The sequence below is a fragment of the Neophocaena asiaeorientalis genome, unplaced genomic scaffold (assembly GCF_003031525.2).
Source record: "Neophocaena asiaeorientalis asiaeorientalis breed wild unplaced genomic scaffold, Neophocaena_asiaeorientalis_V1.1 scaffold501, whole genome shotgun sequence".
NCBI lineage: Eukaryota > Metazoa > Chordata > Mammalia > Artiodactyla > Phocoenidae > Neophocaena > Neophocaena asiaeorientalis.
This window is the reverse complement of record NW_020172678.1, coordinates 1,221,012-1,239,080: the sequence shown is the minus strand read 5'-3', so window position 1 is coordinate 1,239,080 and position 18,069 is coordinate 1,221,012. Positions and strand designations below refer to the sequence as shown.

Here is an 18,069-nt window from a genome sequence, read left to right as displayed (position 1 = left end):
CGGACCCACTTAATTTAGCCTAGCTGGGATTGAGACCTCGCCCCACCATGGGACCACACTGATGTGCTCCAAGGGAGGGACTGAGCCAGTAGAGGGGCGCTGGATTTAGCACTGGATTGTACATGATCTCTGAGCCTCACATCCTTCACCTGTAAAATGGGCTTGATTAGATCGTGAGGGCTAGGAAAATTAATCATGACTCCCACTAGAGTCTTTCTTGGTGGCACCTGTGATCTGCATGGACAAGGCAGTCCTCCCTGCAGAGTGCCCCCCACACCACCACCACCCCCAGAGATTCCTGGGACCCCTCAGAGTTACAGGAAGAGGCTTTTTCCCAGATGCCCTTGCAGTTCACCTCCTGGGGCCAGATTCATTAACAAACACTTACAGAGCACCTAAAAGTTGATGCTTTTTGAATGTCTAACATATGTCAGGCTCTATGTGAAGTGTTGGACCCTGACCAATTCTTTTAATCATCCTAGAACAACCCTTCCTTTCTCCTGAAAAATGCTATTACCATCATCCCCTTTTTGTAGATGAGGAAACTGAAATTTATAGAGAGGTTAAGAAAGTTCACCATGGAAATTTCAGACTCTTTCTGATGCAAATGACAGAAAGCCTGACTCAAACTGGTTTATGCCAAGAAGAGAATTTACTGGCTCGGGGAAACTGAAGGAGGCTCAAAAACATCATAAACACTGAATCCTTCCACTCTGCCATGAGCGGTCTTCTGGGGCTCCAGGTTCATAACATCCCAAATTCCAGGTCAGTAGAAAAGGGTCTCTTCTTAGCAATTGCGGACACAGGTCCCAGGATTTACTCTAATTAGACAGTTGGTGGTCACATGACCGCACATAAAAGGCCCTGCCCAGGAAGATTTATTACTGATTGGTGGGTCTGGTCACAGGCCCCATGGCTGCAGCCTCACCTGTTCCAATGAGCTGAAAAGGAAGACGGGAGGAATGTTTCTCCAAAGAAGAACCGGAAGAGATGGGAGATGGATGCCAGCTTCTAACTCTACCTGTGTCCTCTACGCTGGGGTCAAAATGTCACACAGTTGAAAAGAGGTAGAGCCTGGATTGAGCCCTGGCAGTCTGACTCCAGAACACAGGCCCTTCTACTACAGGTGCCAGCCTGGTACTAAGGTCCTAGTAGAGAAAACATAGATGTGGAAGATGAGGCTCCCCGCCCCTTCCTCACTGGTCCCAGGTCAGTCCTCATCGCATCTGGTGCCCGTCCCCACCTCTGGCCCTGGCTCCTGTTGTTCCCGAGAGGGTTCCTGGAGCCTTTCTGATAGCTGGGCCTGGGCTGTTGCCCACCATGCTGCCAAAGGCACTCCATATTTAGCTGAAGTTATGCACTGTCCTGGGGTCTAGTTGCTTCCTGTTTCTCCAAGCAGAGGGGAGGTTCCTTGGGGACTGAGACTGTGTTCTCCCTTCCCCTGTGTGTGGTCCTCCTCTGGGACCTGGCAGTATTTGTGCAGCAGGCAGCAACTGTGCTTGTGAGGGACCCTAGGAAGGCCCTTGTCTACCCACTATATTCCTCCTTTACTTTTTTTTTTTTTCAATGTATTTATTTTATTTATTTATTTTTGGCTGTGTTGGGTCTTTGTTGCTGCGCGCAGGCTTTCTCTAGTTGCGGTGAGCCGGGGCTACTCTTCGTTGCGGTGTGTGGGCTTCTCACTGCAGTGGCTTCTCTTGTTGCAGAGCACGGGCTCTAGGCACCCGGACTTCAGGAGTTGTGGCTCACAGGCTCTGGAGCGCAGGCTCAGTAGTTGTGGCGCACGGGCTTAGTTGCTCCGCAGCATGTGGAATCTTCCCAGACCAGGGCTCGAACCCGTGTCCCCTGCATTGGCAGGCGGATTCTTAACCACTGCGCCACCAGGGAAGCCCCCTCCTTTACTTTTAAAAATTCTATCATTAGATGGGATTTCACTCCTTTAATTCCTGTTAAGATTCAAATTCCTCTGAGAGAGGGGGCATAGTCTTGTTACTCATTCACACTTTAGTGAGAAATAATTCACAGAATCCTTCCTGAGAGCAGGCTTTGTTATCATGGCCACCATTTATTGAGTGCCTTCCATGCGCTCTCCACTGATCTAAGAGCTTCTCATACATTATCTCATTTAAATCTCACAACTCTGAAGTGAGTACCGTAATTTTCCTTGTTTTACAGATAAGGAAACTGAGGCCCAGAGAGGTTAAGCATCTTGCCCAAGGTTTGCAATCAGTGGAGCAGGAATTTGAATGTAGGAAGTCTGGTTCCAGAGCCCACACTGCCTATCACTCCACCAGGTTAGTCCCTAACACTCTTCAGTGTACAAACGTATTCAGTGTATTCACAGACATCTTTTGGACCTTCCTACAATTCAGTGAGGTAGTTGGTACGATCATCCTCATTTTACAGAGGAGAACACCGAGGAGGCTAAGTTCAGTCAGCTGGCGACAGGGTTTAGACCCAGCACGCCCATCTCAGCTCAACTCTGCTCCCCGGACCGCATGCAGCGGCACACAGTGACAGGAGCCTTGAGGCAGCTCCTGGGTGGGAGAGGGAGGGTGCAGTGGGCACGGAAACCGGGAGAGCCCAGAACGGAGCTGCTCCTTCCTCTCTTCTCCCCCTCCTCCTCCCTCCATCGCTTCCTTCTCTCCTTCCTTCCACTCATTCATTCACCTACCTGGGCACCTACTAAAGGTAAAGGCTGTGGGTAAGAATGGCCAAAACAAGTGTCCCTCGTGCTGTCACAGGGCTGACAGTCTAAAAAACAAACAAACAAAAACACTTGCTCTATCTTAAGTGTTAATGATGAGCTGGGCCCTGTGCTGAGTACTGGACGTGCGTCATGCTCAGAGCCCTCTTTTTCAGGTAGGAGACTGAAACTTAGGAAGGGTCCCAGCATCTCACCATTAGGCTGAATTGCCTCCGTCTTGGGGTGTAGTGAGGATCCAGTGAATATTTTTGGAGTGATGAACACGCACACACACAGCCCAGGCTTTGTGACCCCAGCACCCAGCACCAGAGGCAGCCATGTGTGCTGTCTCCGGCACCCTCCCTACCGCCAGGAGCCAGGCCCCATCCCATACAGGAAGATGATGGGGAAAGGCCATCTCCCAAAGCAGGGACAGGATGGCACACTTCAGGACCTCTGGATTGAAACTCCCAGGGAAATCGAATGAGAGTGATCTAACCAGAGATCCCAGAGGGAGAAACCAGGGCTGGGGGTCGGGGTGCGGGTGGGGCAGGGAGGGCAGGCTTCTAGTGTGGCTTCCTTGTGCCTCAGTTTCCTCTTCTGTAGGGTGACTTGCTCACAGCTGTGTCTGAAGTGTGACCCATCAGAAACTTCCTAGAGCTGGCTGGACGCTTCATCCTCCCCACTTTCTGACCTGGTTCTCCCAGGCTCTTCGTGGGGATTATGTTTCCTACTTTACAGATGTGGAGACAGGGCTCGGAGAGGCTGACCCACAGCCACATAACGAGCATTAGAAATGCGATGAGAACCCACCAAGGTCTTGAGTCTATTGCCCCAGCAAGTATCTTCTAAGCACTCAGTGGGGTATCAGAGTCTGAGCTGTGCCCAGGACATATAGCAGTGAGCAAGACACACTTGTCCTACCTCCAGGGGCACCAGTCCCAGTAGGGGGGTGGACAGACAAGGGAGGAAATGTTGAAAATGTTGGCAGGACAAAGTGAAGAGCCAAGAGAGACCAAAGAGAACGGCTCAGGGCTGTCTCAGCTCCCGCACTTGGGAGGACCCAGCAGAGCAAAGGTTTGGGGGCTGGAGAGTTGAACTGGGGAAGGCTGGGGTCCAGGACCAGTATTCCTGGCTCAAGTGGGGTGCTGACTGGGAGAGGGAGTTGGAGCTGCCTCACCCTCAGAAATACCCATACCAAGGCCACTTTCGGCCTCTGCCTGCTGCCTCTCAGGCCATGTTCTGCCTGCCAGGAGTTTCCATCCATCAGTTTCCTTGTCTTGGGTGGTTTCCTGCCCCACCTGCTTTCCTGGAGCCCAGTTCACCCATCACTCCTGCCAGACATGTACCAGGGTCACTCTGAGTAACTGCAGGGACCCAGGGTGACCTCACCTGATTCAGTTTGACTCACCCTCCCCATTTCTGGAAGGTGGCTCTTGGCCATTCTTACGTCATGCTTCAACACCCAGTGCCTGTGGGAGTGGCATATCCCCCTCCCCGCTCCCAACGGTTCACCGGGTCTGTGTCACAGAGGGGAAGTGCGGGAGCCCTGAAGAGGGAGCCCTCATACACCCAGATTAACTCACTCCGTCTACAGCTCACTTTGGACTGTTTCCTTTCCAGTGATCGCGAACATTCTCCAGTCTACTTTCCTGTTTTTAACAGGAAAAGGACATTATCTAGGAAGACTAGCTGTTGTTAATTGACCACTTACTATGAGCTGGGCAGTCTGTAGGTATCATCAGAGTCTCAAGCATTTCATTATTGGTCTTCATTTTCTAGATGTGGAAGCCAGAGCTCAGACAGGGGACTTGACTTGTCTGAGGTCACACTGCAAAGAATTGGCTGAGCTGGGTTTGGAACTCAGGTGTACTTGACTCCAGAGTTGTTTAGCCAGGGCCCCACTCCTGACCACGCCCTCCAGCTGCCCACAGGTCTGGGAGGGCAGAGGGAGATCATTCCATCCCCAGCTTGAGCCTGCCCAGATCCAGGCACCCCCCACTAGGACCCCTTCAATAGTGGTGCTGGAAGGGATAGAAGCTTTGAGAGGAGCCACCGTTTGCTCCACCCAGGGGTCTTAGGGCCATCACTTTCTTGGTGGGCAGAAGCCCAGACCTACATAGCGCGCATGGGAGGGGATCCTCTTGTGAGTGGGCCAGACATGTGCTACTTGGTGGGATTCGTGACTGGTCATCCCACCTAATTTTTAGGTGGGCCCAGGTCTGCCACCTCAGCTCTCCACCCTTTCCCTTCCACAGCCGCTCCCCAGTCTGCTCCAACTCCCTCCCCCGGGCCTCTCGCACCCAACCTGCCTTCACACCAGATGAGGGCTGCACAGCCCACAGTGGCCACTAGTCATGAGTGGTTGTTGAGCACTTGAAATGTGACTAGTGCAGCGAAGGAACCGAGTTATCATGTTATTTAATTTTAATCAGTTTACGTTTAAGCTTAAAAAGTGATACTCCATGCAGTGCTTAGAAAACACAGGTATGTTTGGAACAACTTGAATATGAGGATCTACTTTTTCAACTGCAAATTTTAGGAACTCTAAATACAGATCGTTTTCTGAGAAAAATTTAGCAAGTGTTTTACGTGTAAACCAACCACAAGATCTTGAAGACTTAGTAAAATAAAATGTAAAAGTATCTCATTACTATTTTTATATTGATTATGTGTTGAAATGATAGTATTTTAATATATCAGAACAAATTTTTAAATATTATTAAATATTTAAACTATTATTAAAATTACTTTTGCCTAATTATTTTGTAACGTAGCTATTAGAAACATTTTCAATTACTTGTGTGGCTCTTATTTCTATCAGATAGTGCTAGTCGAGAGGGTAAACATGTGGGTTCAAATTTTGGGTCTGTGTATCCTTGAGCAATGTAACCAGTCTCTCTGGACCTCAATTTCCTCACCTTGAAAGGAAAGAGAATAGCAGTACCTCCCTCACAGAATTGTTCAGAGGAATAAATGAGATACTGTTTGTAAAGCGCTTAGCACAGTGCCTGGCTTATAGTAGCGCTCAGGGAAAAAACGACAATATTATTATAGGCTTCCTTTTATCATAGCACCCAGTTGCAGTTCAATTAAACTCAACAATATTTATGGGGGGCCTGCTATGTGCCTGGCTCTGAGGAGTCGATGAAGAACAAGCCAGATGACAGCCTCTGCTCTCGTGGAACTCCCATCCTCCAGGAGGGAGGTGGCCGCTGAAAGAAACAGGGAAAGTGCAGGTAGTGAGTGCTCGGGAGAAAATGAAGCACGGAGATGTTGCTAGAGGCTGCTGTAGCAGGAGTGGCGAGGGAAGGTTCCCCTGTGGAGCATGACCGACGTGGAACCAACCACGTGACGCTGTGAGGGAAGGGTGTTTCCGGCAGAGGGAACAGCTAGTGCAAAGGCCACTGCGAAGCCCCTGTGACTGCAATCTGTCTCCTGTATTACACCATCTGCTTCACCAAACTTTCCACTTCTCTCATCCAACTCTCTCCTGGCCACTGCACTATCCCTGTGTTCATGGCAACCTTTGTAAAGCTGGTCCAACGTTATTCCCCATCTCATCTGCTCTGCTCTCTCCTGTCTGCTCCGGAAAACCTCCTCCCTCCTCTGGCCCTCCAGCTCAGGTCCCCTCTTCGAGGAACTTTCCCCTGATGGTTCCTGACCCCACTGGTCTCTCTCTGGCGTTCTTCTAAGACTGAACACTTTGTTTTACAACATCCCAGTTCCCACCTTGCCTCTTCATCTTTCTGGGGCAGTCATGCCTTCCCCACAAACTTGCCCCTTTTCCTAGGGCTGGAACCAGAATCAGGTCTTACACTCTTCCTAGCACTCAGCCGAGCCGTTCATTAACACCTGTGGATTGCCAGGTCCTGGGAGAGGCATGTCTGCCTGGGCAGAGTGGAAAATCCCTAGCTGAGGAAAGGGCCATGGAAATTTCTTCTTAACGTTCTCCTTCCAGACTTGGACTTGCCCCAGAAAGCAGTCAAGCATTTGCCCAGTGCCCTGCAGGGCGGCCTCTGTTTTTCCTCCTGCCCCCGCCCCCAACCCACCCCAGGCTTGAACCCAGGGAGCAGTGACAGGGTGGGGCTGGGGAGAGGCAGCAGCTGGCAGCTGAGCTCTGCTGTAAAGAATCGCTCTTGATGTCATCCAGTCCCACCCCCTCAGTTCAAAGATAAAGGAATAAGGTCAATGGCAAAATCATGCTAGACTGCGGGTCTCTCCTCTCCCGTTGAAGCTCATTCCATTGCTCCATGTTCCTCGATTTCCTCATCTGTAAAATGGGAATAATAATAACAGTACCTCCTTCATAGGACTGGGGATATGTGAAGTGAGTTAAAGATGTAGAGATAAATATAAGCCCTAGGTGTGCCCTTCCTCTAGCCCCTTGGTGGAGTGTGCAGTTCCCATTCTTCCAGCTGCCAACTTCTGGGGGGACTTAAAAGAGGGTTTGAAGTTATCACCGGGGGCTGGCAGGTTCCAAGGAGGATTGCCCGGTGTTGTCTGTACACTGTGTCCACAGCACATCTGGCTCACATTTGTCCTGCTGCTCTTTACATGTCCGTTGATGCAATTTTGGTGAGTAAAATGTGTATTCACTTGACATTGTTAATGAAGTCACAGCATTGTAATATATTTGCTCAGTCCGTGATAGCAAAAGTCAAAATTTTTGGAGGCTGAGAATTGGTTAGGGGCCACTGGGGCAGGTTCTCCAGTCCTCAGCCCTTCTCTCCTGGGAACCCAAGCCCCTCTCCTGTCCTCTGAGATGTGCCAGCCCAAATCAGCTCTACTATTCTGTCACCAGCCCTCAGATTACCCCCTCCCCTCCCCTCCGAGGGAATGGGAATGTGGGCTGGGGGGAGGCCTAGGTGAGAGAATGAGAAAAGCTGCCTTCACATGCTCAGGGCTGAACTCTCATCCTTCCTCCTCTGGGAACCTGTCCTCACTCTGTCTCCAAATTCCTAGAACATATAGGATACTGCAGATCCATCGCCCTCATGCGGCTCTTTACACCTTACTACCTGTAGGCGTGGGTGCGGTGGGCTTGACTGTTGGGGTAATTTGGACCTGGGCTGAGATGTGGAGAGGCATAAAAGGGCCTAGAAGTTTTGTGCACTGTTGGTGGGAATTTAAACTGGTGCAAATTGTATAGAAAACAGTATAGTGGTTCCTCAAAAAGTTAGAACTAGAATTATCATATGATCCAGCAATTCCACTTCTGAGTATATACCCCAAAAAAGTGAAAGCAGGGTCTCAAAGAGATTTGTACCCCCATGTTCATAGCAGCCTCATTCACAATAGCCAAAAGATGGAAGCAACCCAAATGTCCATTGACGGATGAAAGGTAAAGCAAAATGTGGTATATCCATACAGTGGAATGTTATTCAGCTTTAAAAAGGAAGGAAATTCTGACATTTGCTACAATATAATTGAACCTTGAAGACCTTGTATTGAGTGAAGTAAGCCAGGCACAGTAAGACAAATACTGTATGGTTCCACTTACGTGTTGTATCTAGAGACATCAAATTCATAGAGACACAAAGTGGAATGGTGATTGCCAGGGGCTGGGTGGCGGGGGGGATGGGATATTGTTGTTTAATGGGTATAAAATTTCCATTTTGCAAGATGAAAAAGTTCTGGAGCTTGGTTTCACAGCAATGTGAATATATTTAACACTACTGAACTGTATACTTAAAAATGGTTAAGGTGGTAAATTTTATGTTATATGTATTTTATCACAATTTAAAAAAAAGTGTTTGGAAGTGGCTCCAATGGGCCTCTCCAGGAGATGGCGGATTTGAGATGTCATGATCCTTTCTGTCCTTCTTTTCTTCCATACATGTGCATTGAGAATTTTCTATGAGCCAGGCACTGTTCTAGGCACACAAAAAATGTAGGCTGACATTCTGTTAGCAGAGACAGACAATAAATAAAATTTGAACCAAAATGCTCATGGCTTCTCTTTGCTTTCCTTTACTTAGTGAAAAATTTACCATATTTACACTAAATGGGACCCTAATTACGGAGCTATAATTTATGTTTTAAAACTTCTAGAGCTCATTTTATGTACTTTTTCATGTGTGTTAAAATTTTTTTAATTGAGGTATAATTTGCATACAGTAAAATGTGCCCTTTTATTAGGTGTTCAATTCTATGGATTTGAAAAACATGTACTTAAAAAACAGTTTTATTGATATAATTTACATACCATAAATTTCACCTATTAAATTATATTAATTTTATTATATTAATTATTATATTACTAATTATATAACAGTTATTATATTAATGGTTTTTAGTAGATTCACAGAGTTCTGCAACTCTGTGAATATACTAATTTAGAATATTATCATCACCCCAAAAAGAAATTCTATACCTATTAGCATTCACCCCCAACTCCCCCCAGTCCCCCAGGCCTAAGCAACTAATCTTTCTATTTCTATGATTTGCTTATTCTGGACATTTCATATCCATGGAATCATACAATATGTGGTCTTTTGTGATTTGCTTCTTTCAATTAGCATAACGTTTTTGAGGCCCATCAAATGTGGTAGCATGGATTATTACTTCATTTCTTTTAATTGACAAATAATATTCTGTTATATGGGTATATCATGTTTTGTTTATCCATTCATCTGTTGATGGACATTTGGGTTGTTTCCACTTCGATATTTTGAATAATGCTGCTATGAAAATTCATATATAAGTTTTTGTGTGGACATATGTTTTCATTTCTCTTGGGTATATACTGAGAAGTGGAATTGCTGGGTCATATGGTAACTGCATGTTTAACATTATGAGGAACTACCAAACCATTTTCCAAAATGGCTCTACCATTTTACAATCCCTCCAGCAATGTATGAGGGTGCCAGTTTTTCCACATCCTTGCCAATACTTGTTCTTATCCACCTCTTTGATTATAGCCACTCTGGTAGTATGAAATGGTATCCCACTGTAGCGCTGATTTACATTTCCCTACTGACCAGTAATGTTAAACATCTTTTCATAAATGCTTATAGGGCGTTCGTATATCTTTTAAAAAAATTTTTTTTCACAAGTTTTTTGTTTTGTTTTTTGTTTTGTTTTTTTGTTTTTGCTGCATTGGGTCTTCATCACTGCGAGTGGGTTTTCTCTAGTTGTGGTGAGCCGGGGCTACTCTTCCTTGTGGTGCATGGGCTTCTCATTGCGGTGGCTTCTCTTGTTGCAGAGCATGGGCTGTAGGGTGCGTGGGCTTCAGTAGTTGTGGTGTGTGGGCTCAGTAGTTGTGGCTCACAGGCTTAGTTGTTCAGAGGCATGTGGGATCTTCCCAGACCAGGGATCGAACCCCTGTCCCCTGCATTGGCAGGCAGATTCTTAACCACTCTGCCACCAGGGAAGTCCCTGTATATCTTCTTCGAAGAAATGTCTATTCAAATCTTTTGCTCATTTTTTAATTAAGTTGCAAGAGTTCTTTATGTATGCTAGGTGAAAATCACTTATCTTATATATGATTTGCAAAATATTTTCTCCCAGTCTGTGAGCTGTCTTCTTACCTTCTTGATTATGTCCTTTGGAGCACAAATGTTAAAATTTTATAAAGTCCAACTTGTTGATCTTCTTTTAAACTTGTATTTTTGGTGTCATATCTAAGAAATCATTGCCTAATCCAAGATCATGAATATTTACTCCTATATTTTCTTCTAAGAGTTTTCATAGTTTAGTTCTTCCATTTAGGACTATGATCCACTTAAATTTTTGTATATATATACTTTTAAAAAATTCTGGTATTAAGATATAATTTACATTCAATAAAATTCACCATTTGAAGTATACAGTTTTGTTTTGTTTTTTTTTAAACATCTTTATTGGGGTATAATTGCTTTACAATGGTGTGTTAGTTTCTGCTTTATAACAAAGTGAATCAGCTATACATATACATATGTTCCCATATGTCTTCCCTCTTGCGTCTCCCTCCCTCCCACTCTCCCCATCCCACCCCTCCAGGCTGTCACAAAGCACCGAGCTAATATCCCTGTGCCTTGCGGCTGCTTCCCCCCAGCTATCTACCTTACTATGAAGTATACAGTTTAATTAGTTTTATCTTATATACTTTTAATCCTTCTGTATTGGGACTTCCCTGTGGTTCAGTGGTAAAGAATCCGCCTTTGAATGCAGAGGACATAGGTTCGAGGAACTAAGATCCCACATGGCGCCGGGCAACTAAGCCCACGCGCCACAACTACTGAGCTTGTGCACCTCAACTAGAGCCCACCAGCCGCAAACTACAGAGCCCACGCGCTCTGGAACCCGCACACCACAACTACAGAGCCCAGGTGCCCTGGAGCCTGTGCGCCACAACTAGAGAAGAGAAAACCTGCACATCACAACTAGAGAGAAGCCCACACACCACAACGAAAGATCCCACATGCCTCAACGAAGATCCTGCGTGCTGCAACTAAGACCCGATGCAGCCAAAACTAAATAAAATAAAAATTTAAAAATCCTTCTATACTGTTAGATTTTTTTTCCCCTGGGAAGTTAGGGATAGGGAAAATTGAGTGTGTGCCCATTTTCTCTTTTTTCTTATGCCCCACAGTTTTGCTTGTAAATGTATGTGTGTGATTATGTGGGAGCGTGTGTGAAAGAGAAAGAGAGAGAATTTTGATTTTGACATCAGCTTCTTAAGGATTGCCACTTACTTTGGCTTTCTCTAGCAGCTCCATGGACCCATTTAATTATATATAGGTTGAATGAGTGAATGCAGTAATCAAGTGACAGTCTATCAGTGTCTGCCCTCAGAGCCATCAGTACCACATGGCCACAGATGTTTCCATGCAGCTGCCCATTGTTGGGACTGAGATGGAGACTCCCCAGCTGGGCCCATGTGTGGACGTGTCTGGGTTTAATGGACTGTTTTCTAATTTTGATTCCTTCATAAAGAGCCCCCTTTTCAGGATAATTACAGAGTCCTGTAATAATCTATTACTTAGGACTGGTTTCTGTTCCTCATGTTTTCGCAGCCTTCCACTGGGCTGCCCCAGCAGCATTGGCCACCTCCAGCAGTGAAAGCAGGGTGAGGCTGACCAGGACACCTTAACTGAGGAACCAGGAGAGCTCAGTGGATTGAGTGAAAGGCCCAGGAGGTAGGAGACCACACTTTCCATCTTAGCCCTGCAGCCCTGCTCTCTGAGCCACTCTGAGCCTTCAAATTTCCTTCTGAAACATGAGGTAGAATTAAAGGAACCTTATCTAGGGTGCTTAATATACACTGGGCTTAGAAAAATACCACTTAGAAGTGAAGCAGTCTGAGCACATTAGCTCACAGTGATGTTTTTTACCAGAATTTATTAAGGTTACATATTGACGTGACTGTTGTCAAGATGATGACTTTTGAACGTTAGAGGAAAGGCGGACCAGAGGTGAGGCAGTCAAAGGTGGTCCCTATCACAGGGTGCCTGTTCCACCGCAGCCCAGACCCCCCATCTCTTGCCCAGCCACTGGCTTCCTCTGCCAGTGGTGAACTCCAGTTATACCTTTATATATTGAATACATCATTTCCTCACTATTATCCCCATTTTACAGAAGAGAAACTGAAGGTGACTTGCTCAAGGTCATCGGCTAAGAAATGTCCGAGCCGGGATTTGAATACAGATTTCACTAACTCTACTGCATGGTGGTCTTACGCATTAAGATACCACTTCCGTTCTAGGAGCTCTATATTCCTCTAAACTAGGTGGCAGGCAGAGTAAAACAATGAAGTGTTTGTACCCTGCCCTCCTCTCTCCTTAGCCTAGAGTCTGAGGCTGGTGGGAGAATCTTGTGTTGTCTGAGTCCAGGGAGAGGGAGATGATCAAGCAGTCTGACAGCCAGGCTTGAAGGGAACCCAGGAGAGGGATACCAAACAAGTGCATACAATGAGATTGGAAAACTGCTGAATTTTCTACACAGCAATTGTGAAGGATGAGGCTGGGTGAGGCAGAGGGGAGTCATAAAAGGGCTGGAACTTGCTCTGGGCCTTAAAGGAAAGGAAGGGTTTTCAGGCAAAAGAGGGGGATCACATCCCTGGTGGAGGGTACTGGAATAAGCAGAGTCTGGGGCTAGAGGAGGGGGCAGGCCAGGGGAGTGGTAGAGAGTGGTAGAGGCTGTCAGCCTGGGTAGGGTGAATAGGGCCTGATACCAAAGGTCTTCAAAGGCAGGCAGTGGAATCTGATAATAGGGAGCTATGGTAGGTTCTCCAGTAGTATTCTGTTGGGGTGGGAAATAGAACTAAGGGAGGGAGGGAATCCTATACAAAGGGAGGGAATCAATACAAATTTTATAGGCTAAATAGAACGATTTCTGAAAGCATTTTCCAAAATTGGATTTTATGTGGAAGTCTCATATGCTTTATTAACTTTCAGTCTTAGCAACAAGGGAGCCTGTTCCATCTTCTCTTCAAAAGCCCAATACCTAGGACAAAGCTCCCTGCCACATCTTAGGAGACCGAAGAGCCCTAATCTGGGGCTCTTTCTGTCCTATTTGGGGGGATTTTCTAGGTCTTTCTGTCCTATTTGGGGGTATTTTCAAGCCCTGTGAGGATGAAGAAAGGCAGTCTGGCCTCAGAAAAGGGCATCTTAGCTGAGACTTCGTGGGACCCCAAGTTTTCCTCCAGCCTCGATCTGACCATCCAAGAGAAGGAACTTAGGAGCAGAAGCAAGAAGAACTACAGTTCTGCAGCCCATGGAACGAAAACCACAATCACAGAAAAATAGACAAAATGAAAAGGCAGAGGACAATGCCCCAGTTGAAGGAACAAGATAAAACACCAGAAAAACAACTAAATGAAGTGGAGATAGGCAACCTTCCAGAAAAAGAATTCAGAATAATGATAGTGAAGATGATCCAGGACCTCGGAAAAAGAATGGAGGATCGAGAAGATGCAAGAAATGTTTAACAAAGACCTAGAAGAATTAAAGAACAAACAGAGATGAACAATACAATAACTGAAATGAAAAATAGACTAGGAGGAATCAATAGCAGAATAACTGAGGCAGAAGAACGGACAAGTGACCTGGAAGACAGAATGGTGGAATTCACTGCCGTGGGACAGAATAAAGAAAAAAGAATGAAAAGAAATAAAGACAGCCTAAGAGACCTCTGGGACAACATTAAATGCACCAACATTTGCATTATAGGGGTCCCAGAAGGAGGAGAGAGAGAGAAAGGACCTGAGAAAATGTTTGAAGACATTATAGTCAAAAACTTCCCTAACATGGGAAAGGAAATAGCCACCCAAGTCCAGAAAGCACAGAGAGTCCCAGGCAGGATAAACCCAAGGAGAAACACACCCAGACACATAGTAATCAAATTGACAAAAATTAAAGACAAAGAAAAATTATTAAGAGAAGGAGCTGAGGGTGCTTGCTGCTTCCCGGTCTAGGAGAGGGTTAATGCTTACCTCCCCATCTAGCTCTTGCCTCCAAACACCAATGAGACTCTCTGTTCTGGAGCCAGACACGGCTTTTTGTTTTCCTCTTTGGGGGTCAGGGAAGCACAGCCATGAGCATTGGCCCTGATCTCAATTCCTGGGAAAGTGCCCCCAGATACCACCCAAGTGTGGAGCCTGCTTCATCCTCACCTCCACCGTGAGGGGCTGAGAGTGGGCAAGGTCAGCCATGGTCAGAAGAAGACCATCATTCAAGGGCTTGGGCCTCTGTTTACTAATCTGTAAAACTTCACTAACCCCCGCCCTACCCACCCCTCCCAGGGTAGCTATTAGGAGGATGTGCTTATTTGTAGCTCACGGGCCCAGCTGCTCCGTGGCACGTGGGATCTTCCCAGACCAGGGCTTGTACCCGTGTCCCCTGCATTGGTAGGCAGACTCTCAACCACTGCGCCACCAGGGAAGCCCGAAGTAAGGGCTCTTAAAACTACTCTGGGCACCCTCTTCCTTGTTACCACCATTTTCAAATCTAGTTCTAAACAGTTCATTCATTTTGGGGAACAAGTCATCTCTACCAAAGAGATGCGAGTCTTCTAAACCATCCCAAAGTTCAAGACCCTGTGTCAGGATCCTGGATGAAAATGCAGATTCCTGGGGCCCTGCCCCGGACACATGTGGTCAGAATCTCCTCCAAGGCAGGGAGATATGTGTTTAATTCAGGCCCCAAGAGATTTGAGTATACAATCAAGTGGAAGAACTACTGTTTTACAGTTGGGCAAACAAGGCCTGTCTGAGACCAGGAAGAGAAACAAGGGAGATAACAACTCTCCAGAGGCTGGTGTGGGAGGACTGGCCGAGTCACTGGGAGGGAGGAGTGGGAAGAGCCTTGGCCTTCATCTGGCCCAATCCCAATTTCACCGATAATGAAATTGGGGCCCAGAGAGTGCGATGAGTTCAGGTCACCAAGAACATTCATGAAGATAGGCCTGTAGTCTCCGGGCTCTTGAAGCCCTCACCACACCTCCTACATATGTTGTGTGTTTTGCTCCTGCCTGGAGGTCATGCCCCTCTCCGAGCCCTAGGTTCTGTGTCTAGTCAGAGGCTTGAACCAAGTTAAGTCTTTTTCAAACTCCCTTTCTTAATGCTCCTGCTCCCTAGCCTTTTCATATCCAGAGATAAAATGTGTAATTTTCACTGCAGAACAAATAGAACTGTGCCTTTTTTCACAAGGAAAAAAGCCTCTTGCCGTCCTTTAAGTGCCTGGAAGGACCTTGGGCTCAGGAGTCCTTTGTACCAGGCCCTTCTAACCCAGGGCAGCCAGGTGAGCTCTTTCTACTGAGACTGTGGCTCTGAGAGGTCTGACTCACTCCCTATCTTCCAGGGCTTTCCAGTGCTTTCCCTTGGTAGCCTCAGCCAGCAGAGCCAAGGGAGCCTGCGTTCTTGACACAGATGGCACTCAGTCTACATACGTCCATGACCAAGCTGGCAGGCAGCCCCAGAAAGGGACAGAGAAACACACAGCTGCACCAGGGCGTGATGAAACCCACCTTTTCCAGCACCCATCCCCCTCCCTTTTATTTCATGGCACTGATGAGAGGCAACCGTTTTAACAAACATGATTTTTTTTATTAGAAAAGTAAAAAATATTGCATAGGTCTTAATACTTGAACATCAAGTGTATTCATGAACAGCGAGTATCTTCATGTAAACAGTTCTAGATGGAAGACCCAGATGGTACTCCTCTGGGGGAGGGGTTCCAGCCCCCACCCCAATCAGCCCCATCCCCTCACAGTTCAACCCTTCACTACACATCCGGGGATGGGCCACACGCAGCTCCCAGGTGTATTTTTTCTTCAAGTGTCAAAGATCCCCAAGTGATCCCAACACCCACCCCTTCCTCCTCTTACATTCATGCGTCTGTAAGATAGCTGCCTAGAACAGGTTGGCTACCGTGAGCACACATCCCTTGCGGATGCCAGGGCAGCCCAGCTGCTCTCGTGGCTCTGTCACACCACTGTTGTCTTAACTGTCAGTAACAATAAAAATAATAAGGTACATGCTACATACACATCCAGCCAGAAGCCTGGTTGGCCCCTAAGCCTTTGTTTCATGCTACAGTACTGAGGGGCAGCGTGTGAGCCCAAGTGGGAGCCACCTGTCCACACCTCAGTGAGCTTCCTAGGGAAACACCGTGTTCCCCTCACCTTGACCTTCCTCCCCGCAGGTGGCTGTTGTCAGTTTTCTAACGACAGGCAGCAGTCCCTCAGCTTCTGCCTGCCAATGTCCACCCCAAAAGTTCAACTGTCTCTGTCATGGGGTCAGTATCGGCCCCCCAGACCCAAGTTCAACACTCCTCAATGAGCAGCTGCTCTGAGCTGTACAGCTTCTTTTTGATTACTCGGAAGCCTGTGCTCAGCGTCAGGGACTGGCTGAAGCCAGGGACGAAGGGAGAGTTGGCGGAGCTAAACAACCCCTGGATCTTGGGCCAGAGGCGTGAGTCCAGGCGCAGCACGAGGGTCAGCTGGAAGGTGGGCACAAGGCTGGGGTCGAGAGCCAGTTGACCCACGCTGTGGCAGCTCTTGCCCTGCTCTACGCAGACGTCTAGCAGCGCCCCCCGCAGGCCGCACGGCTCGCTGTAGGCCAGGCGCAGTAGTTCTTTGCCCACCTGGCTCACCAGCTGGCTGGGCATCAGCAGGCGTGCAGGGCGCCGCGAGCCCAGCCGTGCCTGGGCCAGGCTCTCCTGCAGCAGCTGCATCAGGTTGGCACACAGGTGCTCATCCTCGGGATCGCTGAGCAGCTCGAAGTCGGGCAGGGACACCCCATCCAGGTAAGAAGAGTCTGCAAGGGAAAGCACGTAGGGGAGGGAGTTAGAGCAGCTCTGAACGGGGAGATGCTGTTTCGCTAAGAAAGCAGCACTCCTTTCCACTCTGTGCCTCAGTTTCCGCCCCACTCTCGTACCCTATACTTCAATGCCCCTCCTCTGCCCGCCTCCTTCCACAATCCGGATTCTGATGGGATAGGAAGCCAAAGTGGCTTTGACTCCTTCCAGCGCGGTGCCTTCCCACCTCCCCGGCCCCTCTATTCGCGTCCGGCTCCCGCCCACGGCTTACCTTCCTCCGGCCCAAAGCCACTGTTGCTGCTGTCCAGGGACTCGCAGTCCGAGCTCTCCAGGCTCGCGCAGCGGCCGAGCGCCTCTTCTCGGGCCGCCGACCCCCAGGCTGAGCGTGGCGGCTGATCTGGGGTGGGAGTTCGGGACAAGGACGAGGACGAAGAGGACGACGAGAAGCGATCCCAAAGGCTAGGCATGGTGAGGACGGACGCCAGGACGTTTGCAGATGAGCTCAGGGTACTGGAGCGCAGAAGACGCTGTAAGACAAGAGCGGCGCGGGCCCGGCGTCAGTCTGGGGGCTGCTCCAGACTGAGAGCGCTAGGATCCCCACGGCTGAGGCCTCTCCGCGCAGCGACCAGCACACAGAGAAGGGACACTCACCAGCTACTGCGGTCAGCTAGAACTGGGACAAGTGCGTGCGCGAACTGGTGCCAACCCCCGAGCTCTGCCCGGACCTGTCCCTTCTCCCCACCCGCAGCTCCCCCTCGGCCTGCCGCGGTCCCTAGTACCAGCGCAGAGAGACCTATAAGGACTAGCGGGGAGAGGCCACACCCCTTCCGCGCTGCAGCCCAATCCAGACCCGGGAGTGTGGCCCACCTCGACCAATGGGCTCTGGGCGCACGTTCGCAACGTTCTCTCCTGCCCGGTGACAGCCGCCTGGCCCCGCCCCCCTTGGGCCCCAGAAAGCACCCGGCCAAACCCGCGAGCCTCGGCCACGCCCCCTTTCTGGAAAGGGATCCGCGGCGGCTGCAGCTGCCAAGGTCCCCGAGGGCGGTCGCGGCAGGGGAGGATCTAGGAAAGACTTGTTTATTATAGGGTCGTATTGCTGGGGGAGGGGGTAGGCCGCGGCCGCAAGGGGTAAGAGGCAGGGGG

At 48.4% G+C, this 18,069-nt stretch overlaps 1 protein-coding gene across 1 annotated transcript; it reads right to left on the bottom strand.

Annotated features, from left to right (window-relative positions):
* Positions 1-16,031: 16,031 nt before the first annotated feature.
* On the bottom strand, positions 16,032-17,709 carry DDIT4 (DNA damage inducible transcript 4). The gene is made up of 3 exons (XM_024739740.1): positions 17,578-17,709; positions 17,198-17,453; positions 16,032-16,925 (listed from the first exon to the last, which is right to left on the bottom strand). Exons 2-3 carry the CDS (start codon positions 17,391-17,393, stop codon positions 16,432-16,434), a joined length of 690 nt encoding a protein of 229 aa, XP_024595508.1. The 5' UTR covers positions 17,394-17,453; positions 17,578-17,709; the 3' UTR covers positions 16,032-16,431.
* Positions 17,710-18,069: the final 360 nt, after the last annotated feature.